The sequence below is a fragment of the Oikopleura dioica genome, chromosome XSR, assembly GCF_907165135.1.
Source record: "Oikopleura dioica chromosome XSR, OKI2018_I68_1.0, whole genome shotgun sequence".
NCBI classification, from domain to species: Eukaryota; Metazoa; Chordata; class Appendicularia; order Copelata; family Oikopleuridae; genus Oikopleura; species Oikopleura dioica.
This window is the reverse complement of record NC_137294.1, coordinates 5542955-5568319: the sequence shown is the minus strand read 5'-3', so window position 1 is coordinate 5568319 and position 25365 is coordinate 5542955. Positions and strand designations below refer to the sequence as shown.

Sequence of the window (25365 nt, the reverse complement as noted above, 5' to 3'; positions counted from 1 at the left end):
TATTTTCTAGAACTTAAGTTATTTTGATCTGCTTTTGCTTGCTATAATCAGTTCTAAGTCTAAATCAGGGATGGAGCATCGCATCATCAATCATAAGGAAGCTGCCCGAATAAATCAATTATTCAAAACGAAGATATACTTAACACCATCGTTAATTGGAAACTACAAGGTGATGTGTCCTCTACATCAAACTGAAGAGTACCATAAGCTACATCGATATGTCATCAGGAAAATTCTCATTCGAAGACGGCTCAGAAAGTACCATAAGCAGGTATATTTATCACTGCCAACATAACGTAATTGAACTCAATTTAGCGAGCCGATAGATGGACGATGGCAATTGTTGGAACTGTCTGGCTAACATTATTGAGCGATGTTATTTACACACACCTCTATTATTGATATTCTCAAAATAAAAGTAATATGTAATTATTCTTTCGTCCCTTATGCGAGAAAAGTCGTGTAAGAGACCGAACTCCTGGCAGAAAAAATTAATGTTCATGGTTATCAATTTAAACATTGATTGCATTTGTACTCTAGTTAATTGTCTTAAGACTTAAGTCCATTTATACATTTTTATTTAGAGATAAATAAATATATATCAAATTGAACAGAAATGATTTCATGATGTTATCCCCTCCAACCAGAAATCGGAGATGAAATTACCATTTTCAATAATACTGCACTGATAACACAGACCCCAGTGAGAAAGACTCCTAAATTCATGCAAAACATTTTTCTTTTCCACAGGAAGTATACCTGACATCATGAAGACAGCCTTATTACCGCTAGAACTCCCAGTATCGCAGTTGGGTGGATTGTCAAATGTTCCGTCGGGTAAGCAAGTAGAGTTCATAGGATCTGCTGCGGACGAGCAAGCATAAATTACACTTCCTCCGATTAGGCTAGACACTTTCATAGACAGCCTGCGAAAATATTCAGCGACTTACACAATTTCGTTTGATGGAAGAACGCATCCGTAGATTTCTTCGCATCCATGCTAAGTTTAAAACGAAAAATTCTTATTCTTATTTTTCTATATTTTTCTGTTCGTTTCAAACTTTCCTTGTTCCTCGGACCCCTGGTTCACATTCGCACTCGAACCATGGTTCATCTTGTAAATTGGAGCATACACCTCGCCTCTCGCAATTCTCAAAAGCGCACCCATCTGGTAAGCCCGTTTCGGGATCCAGTAAGGTTTCGCAGAAATCGCCGCCAAAATTCTCCGGACAGAAGCACCAGAAGAAGTTGATATCGTCAATACATTCTCCGCCGTTCAGGCAGGCATCTTCAAAGCAGTCGTCAATGTCAATTTCACATGAATCTCTTCGGGAAATAAAAATACATGTTTTTATTAGATAAAATTTAAATATCTTTATATCCTTAATAGCCAGTAAATCCGGAAAAACAATCGCAATAGAAATCGTTGACTCCATCTACACAGCTTCCATTATTGCAGGAGACGTCGATACAGTCGTCTACGTTTTCTTGACAAAGCTCGCCTTCAAAGCCTGCTAGACATACACACATTCCTTCATCACAAGTGCCTCCGTTTTGACATTGGACATTGTCACATGGGTCGGCCGAGATAACTTCGTATTCGATACGAAATCCTATGTTGTTGACACCTCCGTCAGATTTCCATTCGATGACAACTGGTCCTTGGTAGAGAAACTCTTCGCCAGCAAAGCCCGTTCCTTCTCCACAGTATTTTCCTTGAAGTGTTCCCGCGGCAGTTACTGTAAAGAGCTCAACATAATTTACAGATGACATTCATGTGTGTTTCGAGCTCTAGCTTGAACGTAATCCCAGCGACATCTTCCGTCGTTTTCAACCCCAAATACTGAACTCACTCTGAGGAGAATTTGAAGGGAGGGATTTCCGATAGTCCACTGACATTCTTCATTGTTTGCTTTATTCGGGGCGCTTAGGTATTTAATTTGTCATTATGTATGATTTATTTATATGTCATATAATTTGGGCCGGATTTCCACTATAAGTTATATAGTCTAAAACTGATGGTAATGCTAGTCTTTACATTCTAAATTTAAGACCCGTATCATATCTAGCAGGATTTCCAGGATCCATTGGAGGCTCTATTGCACTCGATCCATCTTGGATGCTGCCACCGCACTGTGCTAGTACTCTCTTCTTTTCAACAAGAATGAAAACTACGAAAAATAAATAACCCTGTTTCATGAAGCTCTAAAATGCTTATTAAGTAGAATGGAATTAGATTTGTTGGACAATGCTTGTCCCTCCTCAAGAGCCTTTGAGAATTCATCTTCGCGACAATACATTTTCATTCAAAATTTTGAAAACAGTTACTGACATTTTATTGTTGCAGAAAGCTAACAACGAGTGTGCATGTATGGTTATTGCAGGAGTGCAGGCTCTTGCTTATTAGTTAATTATTTTTGTTAGAGCAGTTTATCAGTGACGTTTTTGAAATTGTAAAAAAATGTCTATTATAACAACTAAAGCACATCTTCACAGAATTATATTTCGCCTGATTCTTAGGTGAGAAGCTCACTTTCAAGACTCTTAGCTTCGTGTTGGGCGCGGCGCAGGAACCATGCATGGGAGACAACCCATATTTCGTCACATTCTCGGGTGGGAAGCACTCTTTCCAGATTTTGTTTTTCGCGCATGCCGCGGTGATGGAAACCCGTGTGGGAGACAACCCATATTTCGCAATACACTCCTCCGGATCCATCCGAAACCCTGGGTATAAAAAGGCTGCCTGGGCGGCCAGAAATCACAGTGAAGAGTCTCTTTCTCTGGTCCGAGACGTAAAATAAACTTTGATTTTTCAACATGGCCAGATCCAACAAGAAGAAGCAAGCTTTGGATGACTCTGTCTCTTCGGATGCCGCTTCTACCAGCAATTCTTCCGTCTCTACCGACGCTTCGACCTTCGTCAAAGGATCCGAAGCGGCGAAAGAGAAGATGGCGAAAATGCGAGCGATGCGAGTGAAGGGCAAAAAAGCGAAGAACATTCAAGAAATGAGTGGCCTTCAACTCCCAGTCCACAAGATGAAGCGGACAATGAGGCAGATGAACGCCAACAACAAGGTGACTCTCGGCGCTCCAATCTACATCGCTGCGGTCGTCGAGTACCTCTGCGCCGAAGTCCTCGAGCTATCCGGCAACGCTGCTCGTGACAACAAGCAAAAGCGAATCTCTCCTCGATACATACAGCTCGCTGTCAATCAGGATGAGGAGCTCAAGGCGCTCGTTGGCAACGTCACCTTTGCTCAAGGAGGCGTGACGCCTCACATTCATCCCAACCTCCTTCCACGAACCAAGCCTTCTACCAGCGAGTGGCAGAAATAAAACTCCACTAACAGCCAAAAAACCAGCCCTTTTAAGGGCTACCAATCCTAAAACTACATTTGCGAGTTACACACGAAAAATGGTTGAACTAAGTAAGTTCGCCGAATTTCGAACTATGAGCATGAAAAATATTTTTTTTATTTGCAGAGAACTTTAATCTGAGTCTGAACTCAATGCAGAAACAAAGGTGAAACATTGCGATTTATAAAGCGCGCATCGGCTTTCGTTTTCCAAGAACTCTACTTTTTCATTTTCATCCAAAGAAAGACAGTCAAATCTTCGTACGGGGTGTTCTGGAGGTAATGTTTCTTCTGGTGCTCCTGGTGGCTTGGTGAACATTGTTCGATAGAGCTGATTGAAGCCGGACACGAATGCTTTTGGCCCAATAACGTCGTATAGGCCTATCTGGCTGATGAGAAAGGCTACCGCAATAGATCCAAAAGGGTTCCCTTTGGCAAGTGATAGATCACTAGGGCCGCTTCAATTCGGAGTTTGAAAAAAGAGAAACAAAGTTTCTTACTTGAATTTGTAAATAACGGGAAGCAAGTTTGGCTGTTGAAGTTGTTTTATCACCCATTTAGGCAACGATTTGAAAAAGTGATTTTCCGTGCAGTGATTTCTCCCAGCCGCATTCTCTTTTGTCAATATTCCGTTGTACGAAGCTGGGCTGTTAAAATCGTAGTGATTTTTGATAACGTGGTCGTCTCTAGCCATTTCAAGTTCAATCGCAAGGTTCACAGCAGCTTTCCCAGCAAGTCGTACTGTATCTTTGCATTCTGTACGCAAAGGATTGAAAATAATTATTCACGGAGCTTGTTTACCTTGAAAAATAGTCTTCGAACGAATACCAAGCTCCGAAGCGATTGATTTCGGCGGAATAGAAGCCTCATCGTCTGACTCTTCAAGAAGTTTTTCTGGGTTTTTATTTGACACGTGAAATTCTGGCTCGCTGTCTTCTTCGCTATCCATCTCCATTTTCACCGCCGTTGTGCTCGGGTCCTCGATGATTTCAGTTGGCTCCTCTTTTACCTCCATGGGTTCAGTTTTTGTTTCGTGAAGAAGCACATTCTCCATAATCTTAACGACAAACATTATTGAGAGCGAGTTTGTGCATCTTTGATCAAGAATAAAAATTGTTCGGCCGGTAAAACTAGATTCTCTGCATCCCATTGAACTCGTGGGAAGCTGGCTAAATCTGATAAACGTTCAATTTCTGATTCCCGAAAACACGAAACACTGCTCGCTTGCAATTTCATTGCAATGCTGCTTTTGAGATAAATCATTCAAACGTCTTGGTGCGATTGTGTTTAATGACAGTAGTTTCGAGTTAGAATGAAATACAGTAAACAGTGACTTTGAGTGTTTTGACTAGTGGGTATGACAATGGATAAGTTGATGAAGGGAGAAAATATTTAAGAAGCTAAACTAAAATTAGAAGAAAGTGTTGATAAGTGACTACTGTAAAAGATGACTTGATGAGTGTGGAAATCAAGTGCTAGAGACATCCAAGACGTTTAATCCAGGAGAGAGGCCGATCTCGATGTTGTTGACGATGCATTTTCGACTGATGCAGTCGGACAAGTACGCGAGAACTTGCGAGGAGGTGCTTTGAATGCAGAGCCACGAAGCATTACTAGAAACATTTCATAAATTGGTCAATGATGGCGCTCTTACATAGATTGTCTCAAAATGACGATCCCAGGAAAGCTGCTGAATGCGCTCTCAAGCTCCATTTGAGATAGTCCCGGCTTGATGTTTGTAACGTAAACGCTGTAAAATTATTTAAAGGAAAAGGAGATATCGAATGACATACCAGAAAACTGGTTGAGGAGCGGGAGAAATCATCGGAGGGGAAAAATGCTCCTGAACTGGGTAGACAGGCGCAACTCGAAGAACAGGAGCAAGTTGGTCTGGAGGAGAACCCGCCATGCTGTATGGAGAGGCTTTCGGTGACAGGGAGAAGTACGGTGCTTCATCCAATTCTCGAATTCCCATTGGAAATAGCTCGTTTCTCGGTCGAACATTGCATTTTGTGTTAGCCTAAAGATCATTAGACCTGTCTGAGAAAATTCTCTTCTACGGAAAGAGTTTTTACCTTGGCAAACTCGATTTTCAAACGCAAGGTGCTTTCCTGGTCAAGCTGGAAGCCATTGAAGCTGTTCATTGCGCTTCTAGCAGCTTCGACAGTGGTGAAAGTTGCAAAGGCAATCGGGTGTCCGTGGGGTTTGTGAGCAGGTGGCCCAGCGATGATCGCTCCCTCATATCCTGCAAGTCAAATTTTTAACAAAAAAATTCTTATCGATTCTTACCGGGAACGTTTCGGAAAAGGACTCGAATTTCCCGTCGCTTGATGTCCGCTGGGAGACCGGTGATGTACAAGGTTCGGACTTCTTCACCCTGAAAAAGATCATTTTCAAAGATACAAACGGCTTTTATTACCTGAGGGAGTGGAGAAAGGAAGTTGGTGTTGTTGATCAAAGAGCTGTAGTCGCCGAAGGTGCAGGTGGTAGAGCTGTTGTCGTAGAATTCCTCCATGTCCAAGAAGAAGAAGGCCGGAAATCTCTTTTTTTTTGAATGATTTTCGTTTTCAGTCAAAAGCGAAATGAAAAACTTTTTTCACTTTTTGGAGAAATTAGCTCCCGCGCCGGGGCCTATCGGCTCGAAAGTACATCTAGAAGCGCCCAATGTCCAAAACAAGCCAATTTCGGAAAACTTTTCTTTCTCCGCAGCAATTGTCAACGGAAAAAGTTTTGATACTAATCCTAAGCTGTAAACTAGCATTTTTCTTATTTAAATTCAAATTACAGTAATTGGAAGTACCCATGAAATTGAATTCGAAAACAAAAAAAAATGATCAAATTTATCAAGATATCAAAATGAAGGATAAAAGAATGTATGAGGACGTCATTCTTACGGCGTAATCTTTCTACCTCAAATATTTACCTTATCTGCATTTTTGAGCAAACTATTCGTTCAATCAAAAACGCCATTGAAAAGGGAAAACTCATCCGAGAATAATTTTTGAAGGAGAGAGAAATGACGGATGAAAATGAGTACGCGATTGGAATAGATTTGGGAACAACACATACAGTCTTCGCAGTTTATCGGCGCAATAACGCGGAGGTCTTGCAAAATGCAGAGGTACCATGAAATCGCTCATAAAAGAATAAAGTAAAAATAGGGAGATCGACTTATGAAAAGCTGCGTTATGTACACAGAAAAGGGCTTGATTATTGGAAACATCGCTTATGAAAGAATGCGTTCTAATCCCGAGGATGTAATTCTTCTCGCAAAGCGATACATGGGTCGATCACCGAAAGACGAAGAAGTAGAGATTGACAACCTCCACTTGCCCTGGCAGCAGCCGATCGACGAAAACGGCAAGTTGAAATTTCAAGTGAACGAAAGAGGCAAAAGGCGAAATTTTTCTCCGGAAGAAATTGCTTCAGAGATTCTCCGGAAAGTCAGATTGGACGGTATTGCACATAATTTTTTCACTAGTAGAGAAAAATTTCTAGCGGAGAAAGCGTTGGGAATACAAGGAATTACAAAGGCAGTTATTTCCGTCCCTGCGTATTTTAATGCGAGACGTATTCGGGCGACAGAAGGTGAGCTCATATTTTTTGAATTCATAAAAATCCCCCGAAGACGCTGCTAGAATCGCTGGCTTAGAAGTTCTCCAGATCGTCCACGAACCCATCGCAGCAGCGATCGCATATGGACATAAAAATAGACTCAGCACTGGAAATAAGATTCTCGTTTATGATCTCGGCGGCGGAACTTTCGATGCCACGATAATTCAAGTAGAGGAGAATCAGGGTTTGAAAGTTATCGCAGTCGACGGGAACTCTCATCTTGGCGGCGAGAATTTCAACCACAGAGTAAGATTTTTCTCTTATTGTGGAAAATTCAAGAATAAATCCAGATCGCAAACAAGCTTATTCTCGAGTTAAATCGTCGGGATAAAGTGAAGCTGGACATGTCAGACGACAAGTACAAACGGGACAGATTGTTTCTCCGGGACGTCGTGGAACATGCGAAAAAAGAGCTCACTGTTCAGCGAGAGACAAATGTTAGTTTCCAAGTGGGGGATCATATTTATGACTCCCCACTCTCAAGAGCGAAGTTTGAGAATTTCTGCGTCGATTTGTTCAAGGACACCATCGATATTATCACTCGCAATCTGGAAGGAGCAAAGATCAAAAAAGAGGAAATCGACAGAGTCGTCATTGTTGGCGGCTCGACACGTATTCCCAAAATTCAGGCAATGTTGAAAGAGTACTTTCCTCAAAAGTATTTCTCCATTTAAGTCTTTCATTTTAAACAATTTAAGGACAAAATTTGACTTTTCAATCAACGTGGATGAGGCAGTCGCAATGGGCTGCGCGATTCTCGCTGCCAAACGAAACGGAAACCAGGCACTTCAAGACTTAACTCTTGTGGACATCAATCCATTCACGTTTGGAGTTAGAGTTGAAGAAGACCAGTGAGTCAATTAATAGCGTTTCATTCGCATAACCTAATCAATAGAGGGGCGTTCGTAACAAAGCTGATCGAAAAAGGATCGGCCATCCCGTCTCCCGCCGTCACACAAAAGTTTTTTACTTACAGCCCGGACCAGACCGAGGTCATTATACCTATCTACCAAATTGAAGACACGCAAGATCCGGATATAAAGAAAGAAGTCAAAATCCAGCAGATAACTATTCAATGCGAAAAAGGACCCATCGAACAGCCGAAAGTAGAAGGTATCTTTCATCAAAGCGAAACGTATTTTTGATATTTTTGAAGTTTCATTTGAACTTAATGCGAGTCGCCTCTTGTCTAGGGTTGCAAATAATTTCAGGCACGTTTCATTTGTTTTTTCCAGAAATATTAAAAGCTAACGTCGTCTAATTTATGGTACAATTTGCAACCCAGGATTCGACAGTCACTGCTTTTGACCTGAGCGATAAGAATAACACAAAAAGGATACAATTCAATGCTTCTACTCCAAATATGACTGAAGACGAGATCCGAACGAGGATAAATGCAGCAATTCCTATGGCAGATATGAACTAGAACTTCGTTCTTTTCTGTCTCATTCACGACATTACCAGATAACTTTTTAAACTTACTCCTATCCCTGCTGCGACTTATTCGGTTCTTGACAATTTTTGTAAATAATATGTTATTATCATATTAAGAACATAATGAGTGCGTGAAGTTATTGAGCGATTTATTTAAGATGAGACGGAGTCAAAAGATTTTATATAAATATAAATGAATATGAACGAATCGTTTGCTGGAAGAAATGTAGCAAAAGTTGAAGAGATATTTAAATAGTTAAGTTGAATCGGAATGGTAAACGTTGTTGTTGAAGAAAATTGCTCTGGTTTAGCTCTGGTGCGTTAGAAACTTGTACGCCGATGGATATTCGGACGGCGCTTTTTCCTTTTTTCTTTGCCATCTTTGGTTATCTGAATAGTCGATTTTAGTTTGCAAAAAAAGGGGAAGAATGATAAATGTCTTGATTTGAACATATGATTCTGTGGCTCTGTTCCGAATCCACGTTATTTGGTGAAAAATTTATGTTTAAGAGGTTTATGATAGGTACAGAGTTTAATTTGATACTCGTGAGTGATTTCAGGTGCGTATACTTTCATATTTTGATTGCTTATTAAACTCACCACGGCTACAAGCTAATATTTCTATAAATATAAAGGTGTTCGACTTTCTCGCTTCTCGTGAGGATAAATACCTGATCGTTATTGAGACTGCGCGAGTAAAGCGAAGTCGAATTGTCCGTCTCCAGGTCCTCCACACTCATACGCGTTTGGACGAAAGAATTCGTCGAGCTCTGGCGACGCCCGCGGCGCGAACCCGACCGGCTTTCAGCTTCCGCGTTGCGGATCTGTGCCTGAATTAATTATTGCAAAAGTCACTTAAAGTTTATATAATTCAAACCTTGATGAATCTATCCACCTCCAACAGGCGGTTAGAAATTGTCTGAAACTTCTTTCCAGCGTCGAGTTGCTGCCATCTAGCCGTACGCGCTACCTCTGGCACGCCTTCTTTGCTCATTCCCAGGAAGCAGGAGCTACAAAAAATAAATACTCATGAAAATTTAAAACAGACTTACGCAGCGAGTGCAAAAAACGCTCCGGACTCAGGTGATGCAGCAGCAGTTGTTTTTCCATATTTCTGAACGATCTCCAATACACCACCAACATCTCCCATTTCCGCACAGCCAAAAACTTCTTGTGGATCAGGGCTGAGTAGTTCGAAGTGTTTCATGTCCGCTAATCACATTTTATACAAGCCTTTCAAGCAAACACTTACGATGGGAGTTGAAACAGTTTTCGAAAAAGCTCATTAGAGTATTCATCTTTCGACTGAGATCAGTGTGGCTCAAGTTTCGTCCGTTGTAAACTTGTCTCGTGATCTTGGTTTATTATATATTTTTGAAGAAAAAAGAAAGCTCACCTCATCGTACTCCATGAGGATCTGATTCAGTTGGAAGAATAGGAGATAGAGTAGCTTGCAGTATTCTAGTTGCTAGAAATAGTGTTATAGAGGGAACAAATACACAATCAGCGAAAACAGGCAGTTTCGCCGAACACTCAAATATAAGTCCCATGCTACATTGAAACAGTTAACTTACTAGGCGTGCTCGGAGCCTCTGAAATTTAAGATAGAAAAATCATTTCTTTGTTTACATTTTCGCCTTAGATTATCAACCTGGATACCTTTGCGAGGTCTTTAGAGTTCATGTAGTCCATGCAATTACGGGTATTGGTATCGTGAATGGCGAAGTTCTCGAGTCCATGAGACAGCTTCGAAATTCCCAACGCAAGAGTGGTTGTCATTTCTTCGTTGATTGCGCTTTTGGTGGCAAACACAATTGAAGGGCAGAGCTCGTTCATCACTTGGCAAATTTCGCGGAAACGCTGGTCGATCTCGACGATAACAGAACTTGTGCTTGGGCTCTTCATCTGATCTTTTGTGCTTGAGAGAATCCAGTTGGTGGAAGCGCGTAAAGCGTTCCAAATGTTTGGAAAAAGAGGAAGTGCTGCTAAATTATCACCCTTTTCGATAAGCTTTTGCCAACGATGTTTTAGAGAAGGGGACAGAGGTAGAGTGGAACACCACGGAAGCTCAAGTTCAGAGAAGTTACTCTCAGACATGCTACAATTAACATTAATAAATGTTAATTTTTCTGATCATGCACCTGGAGAGTGGCCTCGTCGTCGCATGGCTGCTTGTAGATACTTTTTTTGTCCGGTGAACCGACAGTGTTTTATTTTTGAGAGGCGAGACAAATGTTCTTGATTTGCTCTGGGTCGACGTATCCGAAGAGTTGCCATCGAACTCCATCATTTCAAGAACACGCTCTCGTCTGCGACGCTCTTCCTTCTTCTTTTTTTGCTACTTTAGATATAGAAAATATTTTCCGTAGAGAATAGCCTAAAATATATTCTAAGCTTTTCCTTGACAGGCTTCATGATAACTGGGTCAGAATCCTCTTGAGAGTTGGAATTGCCAGGTCGTAGATCTTATATCTTGTTATGACCATCCTCTTTTACTTTATTTTACCTATCATGTCTATCTTATTATCAGACTCCGAAGGGTAACGCAAGTCAATCTCGTCATCGTTCTCTTCCTTGTCTTCGACATCTTTGAGCTCGTTTTCCCTCTCGGTATCGTGTGCAGAATCGTGTCTAGGACTAAAGAAGAGTTAAAATTTTAAAACAGCAGAGAACAACCTGAAAGGCTTCGGATCACTGGTGAAATCATCATATTCGTAGAGATAATCAACGGTATTACCGGCAGTGGAGTCATCGTAGAGGAAATCAAAATCCTTCATGATTTGGGACTCGAAGTGCTCTCCATTTGTCTTAGTGTCGTCTTCGTGCCCTTCTTCAGTTGACATTGCTGCGTTTGACTCGCTAATAGAACTCGCCAAATTATTGCCTTTTATCACTCCAGGATCAGAATCGACATAGTCACCTTTTCCCGAGATATTATGTACGGAAGGAGGACGGGAAGTGACTGTGTTGTTAGACATGATTGAATTGTGAGCAATGTAACGGAGTTTTTTCTTCACTTCTCGACCTGTCGGATTGCGTTTCCAGGGGACTAGTGGCCGTCGCACTTCATCGACCTCATTATAATCGACTTCAAAGTCAAGCACGCGCCCGGGCATCAGATTTGAGTAGACCGGGCTCGAGGAGCGACTGTCACCAGGGCTGAATAAAGTGGCAGCTCGAGCCACAATTGACTGAAGGGCAGACAAGGCATTATCAATCAAAGTAGGACTGTTTTTTGCTTTATGAGATTGCTGCACTATCTTTGTAAGCGAACAAATAACGTTATTCAGCGACGCTGGTGGGTAGTGCGAATTAAGACAATGTTCGAGCAAGTAGCGTATTATTGCCGCACTGGCAGCACACAGCCAAGAGGCACAGTCGCGAGAGTCAATTAAAGTTAAATAGAAGTCTAACTGATCGTTGATAGCATCCGGTTCGAACTCGTGCAAGTATTTACAGGCAGCAGAGAGCCACGTGGTGTTGCCGTTTTTGTACTCGGTTTTTGCATACATCCGCATAATTTTCTCGAGATTCTGACCGGCCTCGATTTGAGCGGGGGTTTTGAGGGAAGTGCTCTCGGAAGTTGTTTGGGATAAAATCAGCTTGATGACTAGTCCGGTCCGTCGAGCTGCATTGATGTCTTGTGGATTAAGTTTAACAAAGTTCTCGTAAAGGCGCGGCAATAAAGAGGACAGTTGCAACGAGAATCCGTAATCGCCAAAGCTAGAAGAAGAAGGAAGCAGCTCAGTTAAAACCTGATAGACTTCGATGTCCAGATCGACGGCATCGTATGAGACATCTTTCTCCTTGACGAGACCTTTCCAGAGCATTTTCTGTAAGTCCTTCGCAGGATGTATGTTCCGTCGTTTGCACCAATGTACAAGAAGCCGAATAGGAACAATGTGGTTGATCTGACTTATGAGCTTGAGCGCCATTCGGAACTCATGTTCGAAATCAGAGTGCAAGAGCGCTATACCAACTTGAAGGAATATCGACAGTATTCTAGCGTCATCATCGTCGAGTCGTTCATTTCGCTCATCAGCCAGAACAACATAGGAAGATTTTCCTGTAGATGTTATCGCCCCAGTCGATGTTGATTTCGATTCGAGCTTCGATTGTTCGGCCTTAAAGTCATTACCAAAATCGAACCGCTTCGTCGATGGCCACTCTTTTCCCGAAAGTGGGATTTCGGCACAGTTGCGCTTCCAGAGTCAGAATAATCTTTCAATCCCTTTTCACTGATTTTATTTCTTAGTTTAACATCTTGGTAGAATAAGTCCAAAATTTCTAGGACTGCGGCTTGTTTTTCTTCATGAGGATCAGAGACAATCTCTGAAACTCTCGAGATCATTTTGTTGAGTGTTCTTTCTGTAATTTTGATTTGCAAAGAACGATAGAGCTGAACTGCACGACACGTAATCGGATGTGAAGGAGAGCTGATGGCAGACACGATGGCTAAATCGCCAAGCTTGCTCTTCAAATCGTTCCCAAAAACGTTGATGAGCGATTCGGTTAGGTGCTTGAGCTGGGCGGATGAACGAAGAGAAGACGGGAGAAAACTTGGAGACGCGAGCTCTTTGATCCAAAATTTTCGCGTGGTACACAGAAAATGCATCATCGTAAGACTCGATTGCGAACTATAAAATCGTCAGAAAAATATAAAATTTATGAATGATAACCTGGAACATGAGGCATTAGTAAGGAGAGATTGAATTGACATTGGCGAAGGTAAATCTGCTGTAATTGAAGATGTAGAAGAACTGTGGTATCCACTGTCATAAGCATCGAGAAGAAGTTGACCGCGCTGCTCGAGCTGCTGGAGGAGAACGCGCGCGCCTTCACTCAGTTCTGAAGACACCAGTTGTCGATGAGCAATGGCGAGGAGTGAGAGACGAGCCGCTTCTCGAATGTCGGACACATTCGAGTCCAGGTATAAAATGCTGGCAACAAGAATAGAGGGGATTGTGCTACTGAGTGAATTTTGGCATCGGCGACGATCATCGAGAAGTCGCGGAACGAAAAGCAGACAGATTGAACCAAGAGACGCTTTTGTTGAATAGAAATGGTCGGGAAGAAGTTTGGCAAACGGGAGATATGATTTCTCGAAGTTAACATGCGAGTTATCGAGACGAGTAGAGTCATCTTCTTGACTGTAGAAAAGTTCCTTGTGAGATGGAGCGCGATCCCGCATAGAAGACTGTTTTTTCGAACCGAACTCCACGGAGCTGGCAGTAAGAGTTCTCCGATTGCGCGAGGCGCTCAACGAGCCCTCAATTTTCGCTGAATTAACTGATCCATTTGGTGAGTCGGATTTGACTTTCTTTACAATCCATGATGGCTTTTCAACAAGTCTCTGGACATTGTACGGAACTGGGCCGTGGTTGTTTAATGATGTGATAAGGTATTCAAAGGCGTTTGGAGATGCGTATGTGATTTCTGACATCACATCTTGGAATAAGTCCACAACCGTCTGATCAAGATTATCAAGCCGAGCCATAGCGCAAATAGAATATATGACGATCATGGCGTTTTGCTCGTTTTGACCGAGGGCAAACCAGACTTCTCGTGTAACAACAGGATGACGGCGGCTGAAGGTATAAGTGCAGAATAACAAATTATTTATTATGAACAGGGATTCTTTGCTGCTGCAGCTGTCTAGCTGCAGTTTTCTCAACCAGTGAAGAAGCAAACTCAATAGTCTAGCCTCATAGAAGAAATTCAAAGAGTTGTCGATCTGACCAATCTTTGGGTCCACCAAGTCTTCACGGAAGTTTTCAGCTCCACGATTTTGAAGTCTGAGAAATATTTCGGTCAAAATAGGGAATGTAAGATCAATTAGTTCTGCCGCTAGAACCTCAGGGTACTTTTCGGGAGAGGTGCTTTCAATGACCTTCCCCTCTTTGGAACAATGCTTCGCCAGGACTTGAACAAAGAGTTGGGAGGCTTGAGCAACTTGTGAGTTTTCATTTGACATGTTCGCCATTGCCAGAACAAGTAGAGGGACTTTCATTCTCGTCATCTGTTCTCGCTGTGGCGCTTCCATTCTGTCCCATCCCTCAGAGCCAACGACTGAAGCAAGAGCTAGCAGAGCACGTCGATTAACTAGCTCAGCATCAGCTTGATAGCAACGACGCATTAGCTCTGAGGAGAATTCAAAGAGTTGATCATTATTCGCCCTGAGAAGGGCGGAAACAAACTCAATGATCAGTGCATCGATCGAGCTGAAGCACTTCACGGCAGATATCTGAGAAATCGCTGATTTTATTTGCTCATTTTCTTCTAGCAGAAGAAGTCGACTGAGCCAAGCACTAAATCGGGGATCTAGTTCGACTGTACCCGCCAAAAGAATGGAGCATCTGCCAATAAGAGCCATACAAGATAGCTGATTCAGATCGCTTGCTAGAGATGGACACCACGTTCCAAATAGGCTTGCCATTTTGCTCCGAATTTCTGTCGAGAACAAGTGTTTTCTATGTGATTCGGGACAATTACGGATCAGGCCAATGAGAAGACGGATAAAATTAAATTTGCGTTGGTCTCTATCTTCAGAGTAGTCTTGCTCCAAGTTTACGCCTTGAAAATATTCATAACAATTGATCGCGTAATCAACTACGCCTTCTCGGATAGGAACGTCTGTTTCTTTATCGCTTTTCACTTCGGTCGCAAGTTTCCCGAGCTCAGCAAGTTCAGCCATAACTTTCGCTGTTTGAAATCGCTGTCTATCTCGCTTGTTTTTTCTTCTAGAGCTTGGCGCTGCTTCAGAAAGTTTGAGCTCCTGCAGGAGAAGGTCAATCGCTTCGATACTAGTTCGCGCCAGACAAGTCGTGATGAGTTCCTTTTTCGCATTTTCTGAGGTGTTCTGCAAACTATCCAATATCCACTTGAAAAGAGCATCCGGCGTCTTACTTGCATTTATCAGCGCAGTGCACGTCATCCAGTCTGAAGTGCCCGTCGGGTGGCTTGTAGCTTCGCGAGAGCCGAAAACGGGGGTTGAAGCAAGCGATGCCAGCAAATAATTGCCCCACTGTTGCATGTAGCCACTTGCACTAGGCTGAGCGCGAGATCGAGAACCAGAACCGATAAAAGGAACATTCATATTGCCAGCTGCTAACGTTTCCCAGGGGCCGCAGCGAATCCGCTCGAAAGTATCCAAGAATGTAAAGTACAGAATCAACGAAAAGTTCTTCGATTGGCTTCGTTTGTGTGGAACCACTTGTGTGGAATTCGCCCAAATAAACTGGATGATCTCGTCGAGCTTGTCTCGCCATTCTTCAGCGCGACAAGTTGCGTATTTGCCGATCATTGCCCGAAGAGATTCGATATTCATTTGACGAATAGAACACTCGTTTAGGATATGCAGCAGTCTCGAATTTTGAAGACCGAGAGTGTCAGCAAGTACGACAACGGATTTGATCAGACTAACTGAAGATACACGAACGGATTCCGCATTATTTGCTAAGAGAAAAAGGCAGAATCCATCGAGACGATCGAGAATCGAAGGACAATCGGTGTTATTTCCGGCGGAATGAACTTCGGCCCATCTTTCGACAAGTCCTGTTAAATGAGCAACTGCAGTATCGATAGACATTTCGTGCGAGTCGTGAATTTCTGTAAGAATAAAGGTACAGTATATCGCGATGACATCTTCTCTGTACTCGGGCAGCTCGGTAATGATTCCATCTAGACTTCTGAGAGCTTGCTCGACGACCATACTGCTTTGGTGAATAGTGAGCTGAGAAATAATGCGCAGGATTTGCGAGCGATTCTTGTAGGACCGGAAACCTTCTGGTAAAATTCGAGGAATCGCTGACACGCACAAGGTCAGAAGGTCGATTTTCTCTTGTGAGATATCTTCAAACTTCAGTGACTTGGTAATGAGATAATCATAGCCGACTTGATTGTGCAACGTTAACATCAGTTGCCAAAGAGCGCGTTGAACAGTAGGCAAGTACTTGTCAAGGCCAGCAAGACGTGCTTGCTCATCGAAAAGCGGCGTGTGGAGGAACTTGTTTTTGCCGCGAATTGTGTTTCCGCTCGGGCGGTAAGTAATAGGCGGTAACTTTGGCTTTTCGCGCTGCTGGAAACTGTTAGCGATGGCAACAAAAGCCCGTAAACCAATACGTTGTCTCTCAACACAGATCTGAACTCTTTCCGGGTTTGTTGTTTTGTTCGCAGCGACGCCTAGCAAATCTTCGATCGTCGCCATTGCCAGTTCAAGTTTGATGTCCGCTATGTAGGAAAGAATTCGAACGAAGTGGATGCTTTGTTGGTTCTTTGGAATTGTGTGACGCGCTCCTGCTGGGAAGAGGGTCTTTGTGATCAAGGTCAGCCGGCTCGTAGTTGTCGCGTTGGCATCCGCGTGTCCATGCCGGATGCAGTAGACCCATACAAGGCGGGAGACACATTCTAGCGACACAGATTCGAATTTCTTCTTCTGTATGATTCCCAAGCAGCATTGAAGGAAGATTGACCAGTGATTAAGGAAGAACTGCTTTTGAGAGACGGCAAGAAGCAGCTGAACTAAGCGCGCTACCCAGGGAAAGTTCTTGAAACCTCTCTGCTTTGACAATTCAAGCACAGATGGATAGAGCGAATCTACGAAATGCCTGAGTACGGGGACGTTCACTTCATTGTTGATGTTTTCGGCCAGTGGCTCGAGAATTTCGGAGGTCATCTTTGCCAAACACTTTTGAAGCGCTTGGTCTTTGTTGTCAATAGCGTCGTGAAAGTAGTCGCCGAGTTCTTTCAGAAAGTTAATCGACTCGGTGAAGTCTTCTATTGGATACATCTTCACTTTGAAGTACTTCATCCCGTTTAGGATTGACTCCGACTTGGAAAGATTGACGGCTTTGTGGCGAAGATTACGCAGCTCGGCGAGAAAACGTTGCCGGACCTGCGGATGTCGATGTTCGGAGACGACGCCAAGTGCTTCCGCGTAGAGCTCGCAGATCTTCGCCTGCGTGGGATCTGCACTCGTATCTGCACTCTCAAACTGCTCGAATGCGAGATTGAGGATGGTGTTGATGTCCCGCTCGGGAATCGGATGCACATTCAGCTGCTTCAGCGTTTCTATCAGAAGATGGCAGAAGATGAACTCAACGCCTTGGCGCATTCGGCGATCATCCGATTCTAGTTTAGTTAGCCGCCAGTCAAATGCATGACGAATAACGGAACTGAGGCAGTATTCTGCCATCTGACCAAGAGCGGTGAGAAGACGATCGAATTCCGTGTCTCTCCCGCTACAAGAGAATGAGAACTTTGATACTCTAATTAATTACCGGAGAAACTGTCGGTGGAGTGATTCGGCATCTTGCGAGGATATGGACGAGTTGACGATGCGTTTATCAGCGACTCGAACGAAATCGAGAAAGAGCTTCTGCAGCACAAGCTCCCCGCACTCAGCAAATCTGCTTTGCTGCTGTATATCATTTTTCCCAGCCATGGTACGATTCCATATCTTAAAACAAGCTTCTTCAATCGAACAGTCATAGGTTAAATAAAAAGACACTCTGTGTCAGGATTTATGACCAAATGGACTAATAACCCACGCTCGCTCTCTCTCACTGCCCCTTTCGTTCTCGCTTATTTTCGAAGATTTGTAGCTTTTTCAGAGGATTCGGATAGTGACGGATCACTACTTTTCAATAAAAAATCTCAGCGCTCGCTGGGGAAGTGCTTTTTACTATTCAATAATAAATTGTTCCCAGTCTAAGCACAAAGACTGTTTTCTTAATTTTCACTTTTCTCAAAGGTTCACGAGACACGCCCTAAGGGGAGAGAGTGGGCCTGCTCATTATATCTTTGATATCGATTTTCCGAATCAGCGAGGTTTTTTCTATTCTCTCTCTTTCTATACAAGCACAATACATTCTTACGCACGTCGGGTGAAGGAAATATATTTAAGTATTTGTTTAAATATCCTTTTGCTCTGATTGACGGGAGAATCGTTTGATTTCCTTTGCTCCGTGCCAAATGGGACCACCGCCGACAAGACCTTTTAAAAATCTGCCGTCACTAAAGGCGGACACCGAACTTTCATGGAACGCGGTGAGAGGACAACAAAAACTGTAGATCATCTCTAGAACAAGAAAAAGTTTGACTGAAGTGGGATTCGAACCCACGCCCCCGAAGAGATTGGAGCCTTAATCCAACGCCTTAGACCGCTCGGCCATCCAGTCCTGTTCAATGCCTTACAATTTAATTACATAGACAGGTTTTTTTATATTGCACAAAAAACGGGCTTCATTGGGAGCTTAATAACTCTGGTCTCAGTAAAGCTACAGTAAGACCAAAAGCATTTAACTGTAGCTTAGGGTCTAATCTATTGTTTGAATAAGTTTCAAGCTCTAGAATTAACGGTAAGTATATTTAATTAGCCGTCAAAGTTGAACTTCTCAAAATCGGCCGGAGGACCCCACCCGGAGGACTCTGTGGGAGCCTCCTGCTGGAAGAAAGAATGACGAAAGTCTAGAAAAGAAGAAAGGCCTCTTCAATAATTTGACGAGTGTAAGCTAAACTATAAAAAAAATTAAAAAAAACCATAAAAAAAACTAAAAAATGGACAATATAAATTGAAACATCAGATGGAGGTGGGCGGGGTTGGGGACGCAACTGAGAATGATCAACTCAGCCTTTTCCCAGCCTTTGTCAAGCCCCTTAAATTTAAGAATCAAGGGACGGGGCTGAAACGGCCCGAAGGGCCGTCAAGCCCCTTAAATTTAAGAATCAAGGGACGGGGCTGAAACGGCCCGAAGGGCCGTCAAGCCCCTTAAATTTAAGAATCAAGGGACGGGGCTGAAACGGCCCGAAGGGCCGTCAAGCCCCTTAAATTTAAGAATCAAGGGACGGGGCTGAAACGGCCCGAAGGGCCGTCAAGCCCCTTAAATTTAAGAATCAAGGGACGGGGCTGAAACGGCCCGAAGGGCCGTCAAGCCCCTTAAATTTAAGAATCAAGGGACGGGGCTGAAACGGCCCGAAGGGCCGTCAAGCCCCTTAAATTTAAGAATCAAGGGACGGGGCTGAAACGGCCCGAAGGGCCGTCAAGCCCCTTAAATTTAAGAATCAAGGGACGGGGCTGAAACGGCCCGAAGGGCCGTCAAGCCCCTTAAATTTAAGAATCAAGGGACGGGGCTGAAACGGCCCGAAGGGCCGTCAAGCCCCTTAAATTTAAGAATCAAGGGACGGGGCTGAAACGGCCCGAAGGGCCGTCAAGCCCCTTAAATTTAAGAATCAAGGGACGGGGCTGAAACGGCCCGAAGGGCCGTCAAGCCCCTTAAATTTAAGAATCAAGGGACGGGGCTGAAACGGCCCGAAGGGCCGTCAAGCCCCTTAAATTTAAGAATCAAGGGACGGGGCTGAAACGGCCCGAAGGGCCGTCAAGCCCCTTAAATTTAAGAATCAAGGGACGGGGCTGAAACGGCCCGAAGGGCCGTCAAGCCCTTAAATTTAAGAATCAAGGGACGGGGCTGAAACGGCCAAGCCCCTTAAATTTAAGAATCAAGGGCCGTCAAGCCCCTTAAATTTAAGAATCAAGGGAGGCTGAAACGGCCCGAAGGGCCGTCAAGCCCCTTAAATTTAAGAATCAAGGGACGGGGCTGAAACGGCCCGAAGGGCCGTCAAGCCCCTTAAATTTAAGAATCAAGGGACGGGGCTGAAACGGCCCGAAGGGCCGTCAAGCCCCTTAAATTTAAGAATCAAGGGACGGGGCTGAAACGGCCCGAAGGGCCGTCAAGCCCCTTAAATTTAAGAATCAAGGGACGGGGCTGAAACGGCCCGAAGGGCCGTCAAGCCCCTTAAATTTAAGAATCAAGGGACGGGGCTGAAACGGCCCGAAGGGCCGTCAAGCCCCTTAAATTTAAGAATCAAGGGACGGGGCTGAAACGGCCCGAAGGGCCGTCAAGCCCCTTAAATTTAAGAATCAAGGGACGGGGCTGAAACGGCCCGAAGGGCCGTCAAGCCCCTTAAATTTAAGAATCAAGGGACGGGGCTGAAACGGCCCGAAGGGCCGTCAAGCCCCTTAAATTTAAGAATCAAGGGACGGGGCTGAAACGGCCCGAAGGGCCGTCAAGCCCCTTAAATTTAAGAATCAAGGGACGGGGCTGAAACGGCCCGAAGGGCCGTCAAGCCCCTTAAATTTAAGAATCAAGGGACGGGGCTGAAACGGCCCGAAGGGCCGTCAAGCCCCTTAAATTTAAGAATCAAGGGACGGGGCTGAAATAAATTTTTGAAATTTCGAGGTCACTTGGGGTCACGTGACCTCAGATGACCATTTTGATTCTTAAATCAGAATCAGCATCAAAAAACAATCAAATTGATGTATAATCCATCATATTTAGTCAAATAAAGAAAAAAGGTCATTGGGGGTCACGTGACCTCAGATGACCTTTTTGATGGCTTAATCAGAATGAGCATCAAAAAACAAGCAATTTGATGTATTATACATCATAGACTATTAAACAAAGAAAAAAAGGTCATTTGGGGTCACGTGACCTCGAGTGACCTCGATGAAAAAAGAGGAAGAAAATAGAGTTCGAATAGTCATTAGATCGAGGTTCTAGCACCTCTAATACTGAAAATATAACATTTTTTAGATTATTACGTAATATTACGTAATCCCACGTGGGCACTAGAATCTCAAACTTATTCAAACAATAGCCCAGACCCTAAGCTACATTTTGATGCTATGGGGGACCCTCTACGATGTGTCGTCTTGGAGTTATTAGACTCCCAAGATCTTGTGCAATATAAAAAAAAACCTGTCATAGAACAAAATGCACAGAAATGAATATCTTATGAAACTGAGCGTTTCCCGGTTCCCTCCGTGACTCGGCTGAGAGTAGAGCGCAGAAATGTTCCCGAAATTCTGCTGGCACGTGACCCCGTCGGCAAGCTAAAATAGCAAGTTGAAAAGACGATCCTCTAGCATGCAAACCTGCAAATAGTAGAAAAGGAACTCCCGCTGAGTTGCCACTTTGTTCGCCCAAACTCATCTGTTTCGTTTCGACCGACATAATTGGCAATCAAGTGTAAGCTCAGCCAAAGAAGCAGCGGTGAAAGAAGATACGTTCCAATTAAGAACTTAGATACAAATAACCTATTAAACGACGATTCACCCGTAAAATCATGAATAAAAGTATTAAAGACTCAATATTAAAAATCATTCGACCTTCCGAAATGGAGTTTCTTTGATTACTTTTATAGTAAAGAGATTTACCCAAGGTTGCATCAGCTCAACACGGGGATCAGCAAAGCAGAGATCTTTTTCTCGTGCATATTTTATTCGTTTTCTATCAGAAAAGATATCCTCTAAGATCAGCCAGACGGCTTGCCAAACTTTTCCCAAGTGGGCGAATTCGATTATCCGTTTTTTTAACATTTGACAATTATCTGACTTGCTAAATTTAGATCAAGTCTAAAAGGCAGAAAAGTGAGCTGACGCTATTTAGGCCTTTGTTAATTAACAATAATCACATTTTCGGTTCTTTATTTTCTCACACTGGAATATCAGTCAACAACTATGCCGTCTAAAAAGCCTTCTGAGTCTTCTGATAAACTGCTCCCATCATAATCATTTTCCACGCTTCCCAATGTTGGCAAAATTGACTGTTGTTTACTAATCGGATTATTTGTAAATGAAATAAATTGAAAGGATAACCTCTTCTCAAAATCAAACGAATAAGCATAAAATTCCAGAGCAGCTTGATAAGTGTTCAAGGAAACATCGTACTCGTCCGGTGACAATATTAATGGAAGCCTAACTTTATCAGGGTCACTTTTCAGTACATACGGTTGTCCTACTACGTTCGAATAGACCCTTATCTAGGGGAGAATGGAATGAAATAGAGATAAATCTGTCTGAGCTCCCTCTGGCTGCTTCGATAGTACTCCTGATCATCCCGCTAGCCTCTTTAGACGGCGACCATGGATTTTCAGCCGCCAGAAACGCGTCCATGACACCCTTTTCAATGACGAGATCGAAGCCGCGCCTACAGATCCTGTCCCTACAGTCCGACGTTAAATACTGATGCGATGGTTTACGCCTCTTCTGCTTCTCGCAAGCAGAAGCAGCGTAATCAGTGGACACTACAAAATGACCGCGCTCTTCCAGATGCTGACTACGAGTGCTGAAAACGAGAACTCAAGAAACAAAAAGGAAAAAACTTTCAACACGCTTCCTGAGAGTCGAGTTGCCGCAGCCTAAGACGAGTATCGCAGAATGCGGCTCCAAATTCAAAATTTCAAAAAAGTCATCGAGCTTGCCAAGCCAATCGAACTCCTCCTCAACAGAAAACCTCTTGTCCCAGTACTCCTGACTGGCGAACTTTTCGTTTTGCTCCAAATTCGCCATTCTTCAGAAAAAAAAAGTTTTCACTTTTTTGATGAATATCGTTTTATTCACAGAATGAAGGATATTTTATGCGGAATTTTCTGTATTTTTTTTTTGAATGGCCGGAAAAAGGCTGTTTGTATTGTTGTTTTTTGTTGAACTTGCTACATGTGAAAGAGCTGAGACGATAAATAGAAAGAGGATGAAAATATAAAACGTGTGCCTACAGCGGTTGGGGACAACGGGTAGCCACTGCGGGCGAGTGATTGAGACATGCGAATAAGGTCTTTTTTGATTTTTCTGACTAGCCAGCTACAATGAATCGTGATTTCGGCGAGCGTTGAAAGAGATCGGTTATCCGCACAGAATCGGGAAATTGAAAGTTACAAATAAAGGGCAAGGTCGAAACATTGAGAAAAGTTGACGCGATATTAATGACTGAACAAAGGTGACATGAGTAGTTTTTTGTGAGGTGAAGCGACGAACAGGAATCACGTATTTTAGTTCTTCTTCGCTTTATTTGTCAACCACTAGAACGCAAGTTAGCCAGAATAGTTAGCGCAGCAGATCAAACCTGAAGAACGACGTCGAGGTTATTTTTATTTTTGCAGGAGATCGTGTAAACTGCGACTTCCCGGTCGTCGATTCGATCAAGATTGAGTTTGTCAGTTAAGCTGTCAACGTCGAGCGCGTTGGGAAGGTCGTTTTTATTCCCCAACACGAGAACGGGCATGCCCTGAAGAATAAATGGATATATACAGCTGCTTGATAGTTTCTCAAACCTGTAGTGATGGTTTGTCAAGAAGCTCGTGGAGCTCGCGAGTTGTCTGCTCGATTTTGTCGTGATCGGCCGCGTCGACCATGTATACGATTACGTTGACGCCTCGGCAGTATCGCTCCCACATTGTTCGGAAACGAGGTTGTCCGCCAATATCCCAAATTTTTATCGATACGTTGCCCTTTTGAACTTTACGCATGTTAAATCCGACCGTGGGAATGGTGTCTTCTGTGTAGCTGCCAGACGCTAGAAAAACTGAGTGAAACAGACGAGCGGGAAGAAAGACTGACCAATCACGTTAACAAATGTGGTCTTGCCCGAGTACTGCAAGCCGACAAGCGATAGCTCCATCTCCTCTTTGAAGAAAAGCGCTTTTAGCCAGTCGAGAAACCTTTGAAATATTGACAACACCATTTTCTAAAAGATAACAGTTACATTTCAGTCAAAATTTGAGATTTTTATATTCAACTTGATGCACATTGAAAGTTGAAGAAAATAATAAGAGCACAGAGGAAAAATAGTTAAGAATTATTGAACCTTTGTTTTAAAATATTTAACAATTTTGGAAACGTTTGAAGTGATTACTCTAACCCGAACTTTTTTTAGCGTGGGCAAAAGACAGCGATACAGCATGAAGAATTTTGGTAGTGTAGTTTGGGTTAGAGTTAGGAGTTCTCTTTAGCACTTAGTGACCTGCAACAATAAACGAGAAACGTGGAAAAAAACGAGAAACGAGATAGGGAAAAACTGGCGCAGTTTGAGCAGCTATTGAGGAATTGAACTTTTTGAGCGTTCTTATTATTAAGCGATTTTCAGTTAGGAAATGAGAGCTCGTAACAGGCAGGTCTTGAAAATTTAGATTATAAAACAAATTTATGACAGTGTGAAAAATTGATTATATAAAGAGATCCTCTTTAGGTAGATTCGAATTGTCGGGAGGAGCGGCGAGAGGATCTCTCTTGTCTGAAAATATCGCAGTGATAAATGTTTAACTTAGCAGAATACACTATGAGTCATAAGCTATTAATCAAAAAATATATCGCTACTATTTTTCATGATCACGCTTGTCACCGAAATCTTCGGCGGGGAAAACTAACAGTTTTTGACGACGAAGACATTATCTCGTTAATCAAAATTGATTTGTAAAAATGAGGAAAATCGATTGGATCACGCGTCCTAGGCTTTGTCGCATTGCCATCAAGACTTGATTTAAACTTTCAGACTGAAACTGAAACACGGTTTGGAGAAAAATTGACCGGTGAGAGCGAGTGATCATTTCTAACAATAAATAGTTGTGATCTTCCCAACTAGGAAGTGATGAGTCTTACCTGGTTGGTTTGACAAGGACCTCGACAACTTCGTCGATGTCGTCCGCACCGCAGAGCCAGCAGAAGTAGCGGTAATCGTACGGTGTTTCTTTGATCTTCGCCACTTCCTCAGCCGATGACAATCGCTCGAGAAGGCGTCCGTAACCCTTTCGGAGTGCATTGATCTCGTTTGAATCCAAGTATTGAATTGATTTCGGTTTAAACAAGCTAGAATAATTTTAGGCCCGCTCGAAAAACTGGATATTTCCCTAGACTGTGAACTTACTACAAACCCGTCAAAACAGACTTCTCAGCTAAGTACTTGATTTGAACACCATGGCCAACTCTTTCCTCGTTGAATGGAGAATAGAGCAAGGTAGTTGCCTGGGTTCGTGTGTTCCAAACTTCTCCCTCCTCGCTTCCAAGCTCATTGATTGTCGCCCAACTATCTCCGTGTCGTTCGCAATCTATTCGGAGATTACTGTCGAAAAGCTTTTGGTAAAGACTTTCGTATTCATCAACTCGTAGAATGCGCGGGTATTCGGACTG

At 43.1% G+C, this 25365-nt stretch overlaps 6 protein-coding genes, 1 long non-coding RNA gene, 1 other non-coding gene and 1 pseudogene across 10 annotated transcripts; 2 read left to right on the top strand and 7 right to left on the bottom strand.

Annotated features, from left to right (window-relative positions):
- Positions 1-2817: 2817 nt before the first annotated feature.
- LOC145708960 (late histone H2A.2.2 pseudogene) lies at positions 2818-3336 on the top strand (annotated as a pseudogene).
- A 128-nt stretch (positions 3337-3464) lies between these two features.
- Positions 3465-4435, bottom strand: LOC145708410 (uncharacterized). Of its 2 annotated transcripts, none has more exons than XM_081786075.1 (3): positions 4158-4435; positions 3857-4112; positions 3465-3814 (listed from the first exon to the last, which is right to left on the bottom strand). In XM_081786075.1, exons 1-3 carry the CDS (start codon positions 4426-4428, stop codon positions 3490-3492), a joined length of 852 nt encoding a protein of 283 aa, XP_081642201.1. In that variant the 5' UTR covers positions 4429-4435; the 3' UTR covers positions 3465-3489. The 2 variants fall into 2 exon arrangements, with proteins under 2 accessions (XP_081642201.1, XP_081642202.1); XM_081786076.1 differs by having other exon boundaries at positions 3465-3805.
- A 212-nt stretch (positions 4436-4647) lies between these two features.
- On the bottom strand, positions 4648-6035 carry LOC145708648 (uncharacterized). Its single transcript, XM_081786345.1, has 6 exons — positions 5776-6035; positions 5646-5733; positions 5432-5601; positions 5150-5376; positions 5011-5106; positions 4648-4969 (listed from the first exon to the last, which is right to left on the bottom strand). Exons 1-6 carry the CDS (start codon positions 5869-5871, stop codon positions 4825-4827), a joined length of 822 nt encoding a protein of 273 aa, XP_081642471.1. The 5' UTR covers positions 5872-6035; the 3' UTR covers positions 4648-4824.
- Positions 6036-6332: 297 nt separating this feature from the next.
- LOC145710407 (major heat shock 70 kDa protein Bbb-like) lies at positions 6333-8681 on the top strand. The gene is made up of 9 exons (XM_081788158.1): positions 6333-6477; positions 6518-6812; positions 6855-6944; positions 6985-7217; positions 7262-7629; positions 7670-7822; positions 7867-8084; positions 8128-8159; positions 8263-8681. The coding sequence occupies exons 1-9, from the start codon at positions 6373-6375 to the stop codon at positions 8395-8397; spliced, it is 1629 nt and encodes a 542-aa protein (XP_081644284.1). The 5' UTR covers positions 6333-6372; the 3' UTR covers positions 8398-8681.
- LOC145710406 (uncharacterized) lies at positions 8534-12341 on the bottom strand. 2 transcript variants are annotated; one of them, XM_081788157.1, is made up of 12 exons: positions 11082-12341; positions 10912-11042; positions 10808-10870; positions 10547-10745; positions 10065-10503; positions 9802-9873; positions 9658-9760; positions 9458-9617; positions 9283-9415; positions 9077-9235; positions 9006-9026; positions 8534-8795 (listed from the first exon to the last, which is right to left on the bottom strand). In XM_081788157.1, the coding sequence occupies exons 1-11, from the start codon at positions 12338-12340 to the stop codon at positions 9018-9020; spliced, it is 2727 nt and encodes a 908-aa protein (XP_081644283.1). In that variant the 5' UTR covers position 12341; the 3' UTR covers positions 8534-8795; positions 9006-9017. The 2 variants fall into 2 exon arrangements, with proteins under 2 accessions (XP_081644283.1, XP_081644282.1); XM_081788156.1 differs by lacking the exon at positions 9006-9026.
- Positions 12342-12480: 139 nt separating this feature from the next.
- LOC145710405 (protein furry homolog-like) lies at positions 12481-18126 on the bottom strand. The gene is made up of 3 exons (XM_081788155.1): positions 17684-18126; positions 13085-17644; positions 12481-13042 (listed from the first exon to the last, which is right to left on the bottom strand). The coding sequence occupies exons 1-3, from the start codon at positions 17845-17847 to the stop codon at positions 12481-12483; spliced, it is 5286 nt and encodes a 1761-aa protein (XP_081644281.1). The 5' UTR covers positions 17848-18126.
- Positions 18127-18501: 375 nt separating this feature from the next.
- Positions 18502-18583, bottom strand: TRNAL-AAG (transfer RNA leucine (anticodon AAG)). The gene has a single exon. It is a non-coding gene; the product is annotated as a tRNA-Leu (tRNA).
- A 2242-nt stretch (positions 18584-20825) lies between these two features.
- On the bottom strand, positions 20826-22177 carry LOC145706817 (uncharacterized). The gene is made up of 3 exons (XR_014134711.1): positions 22060-22177; positions 21337-22017; positions 20826-21294 (listed from the first exon to the last, which is right to left on the bottom strand). It is a non-coding gene; the product is annotated as an uncharacterized LOC145706817 (long non-coding RNA).
- A 616-nt stretch (positions 22178-22793) lies between these two features.
- Positions 22794-23956, bottom strand: LOC145706802 (ADP-ribosylation factor-like protein 8B-A). Its single transcript, XM_081784248.1, has 4 exons — positions 23800-23956; positions 23514-23755; positions 23306-23467; positions 22794-23261 (listed from the first exon to the last, which is right to left on the bottom strand). Exons 1-4 carry the CDS (start codon positions 23921-23923, stop codon positions 23232-23234), a joined length of 558 nt encoding a protein of 185 aa, XP_081640374.1. The 5' UTR covers positions 23924-23956; the 3' UTR covers positions 22794-23231.
- Positions 23957-25365: the final 1409 nt, after the last annotated feature.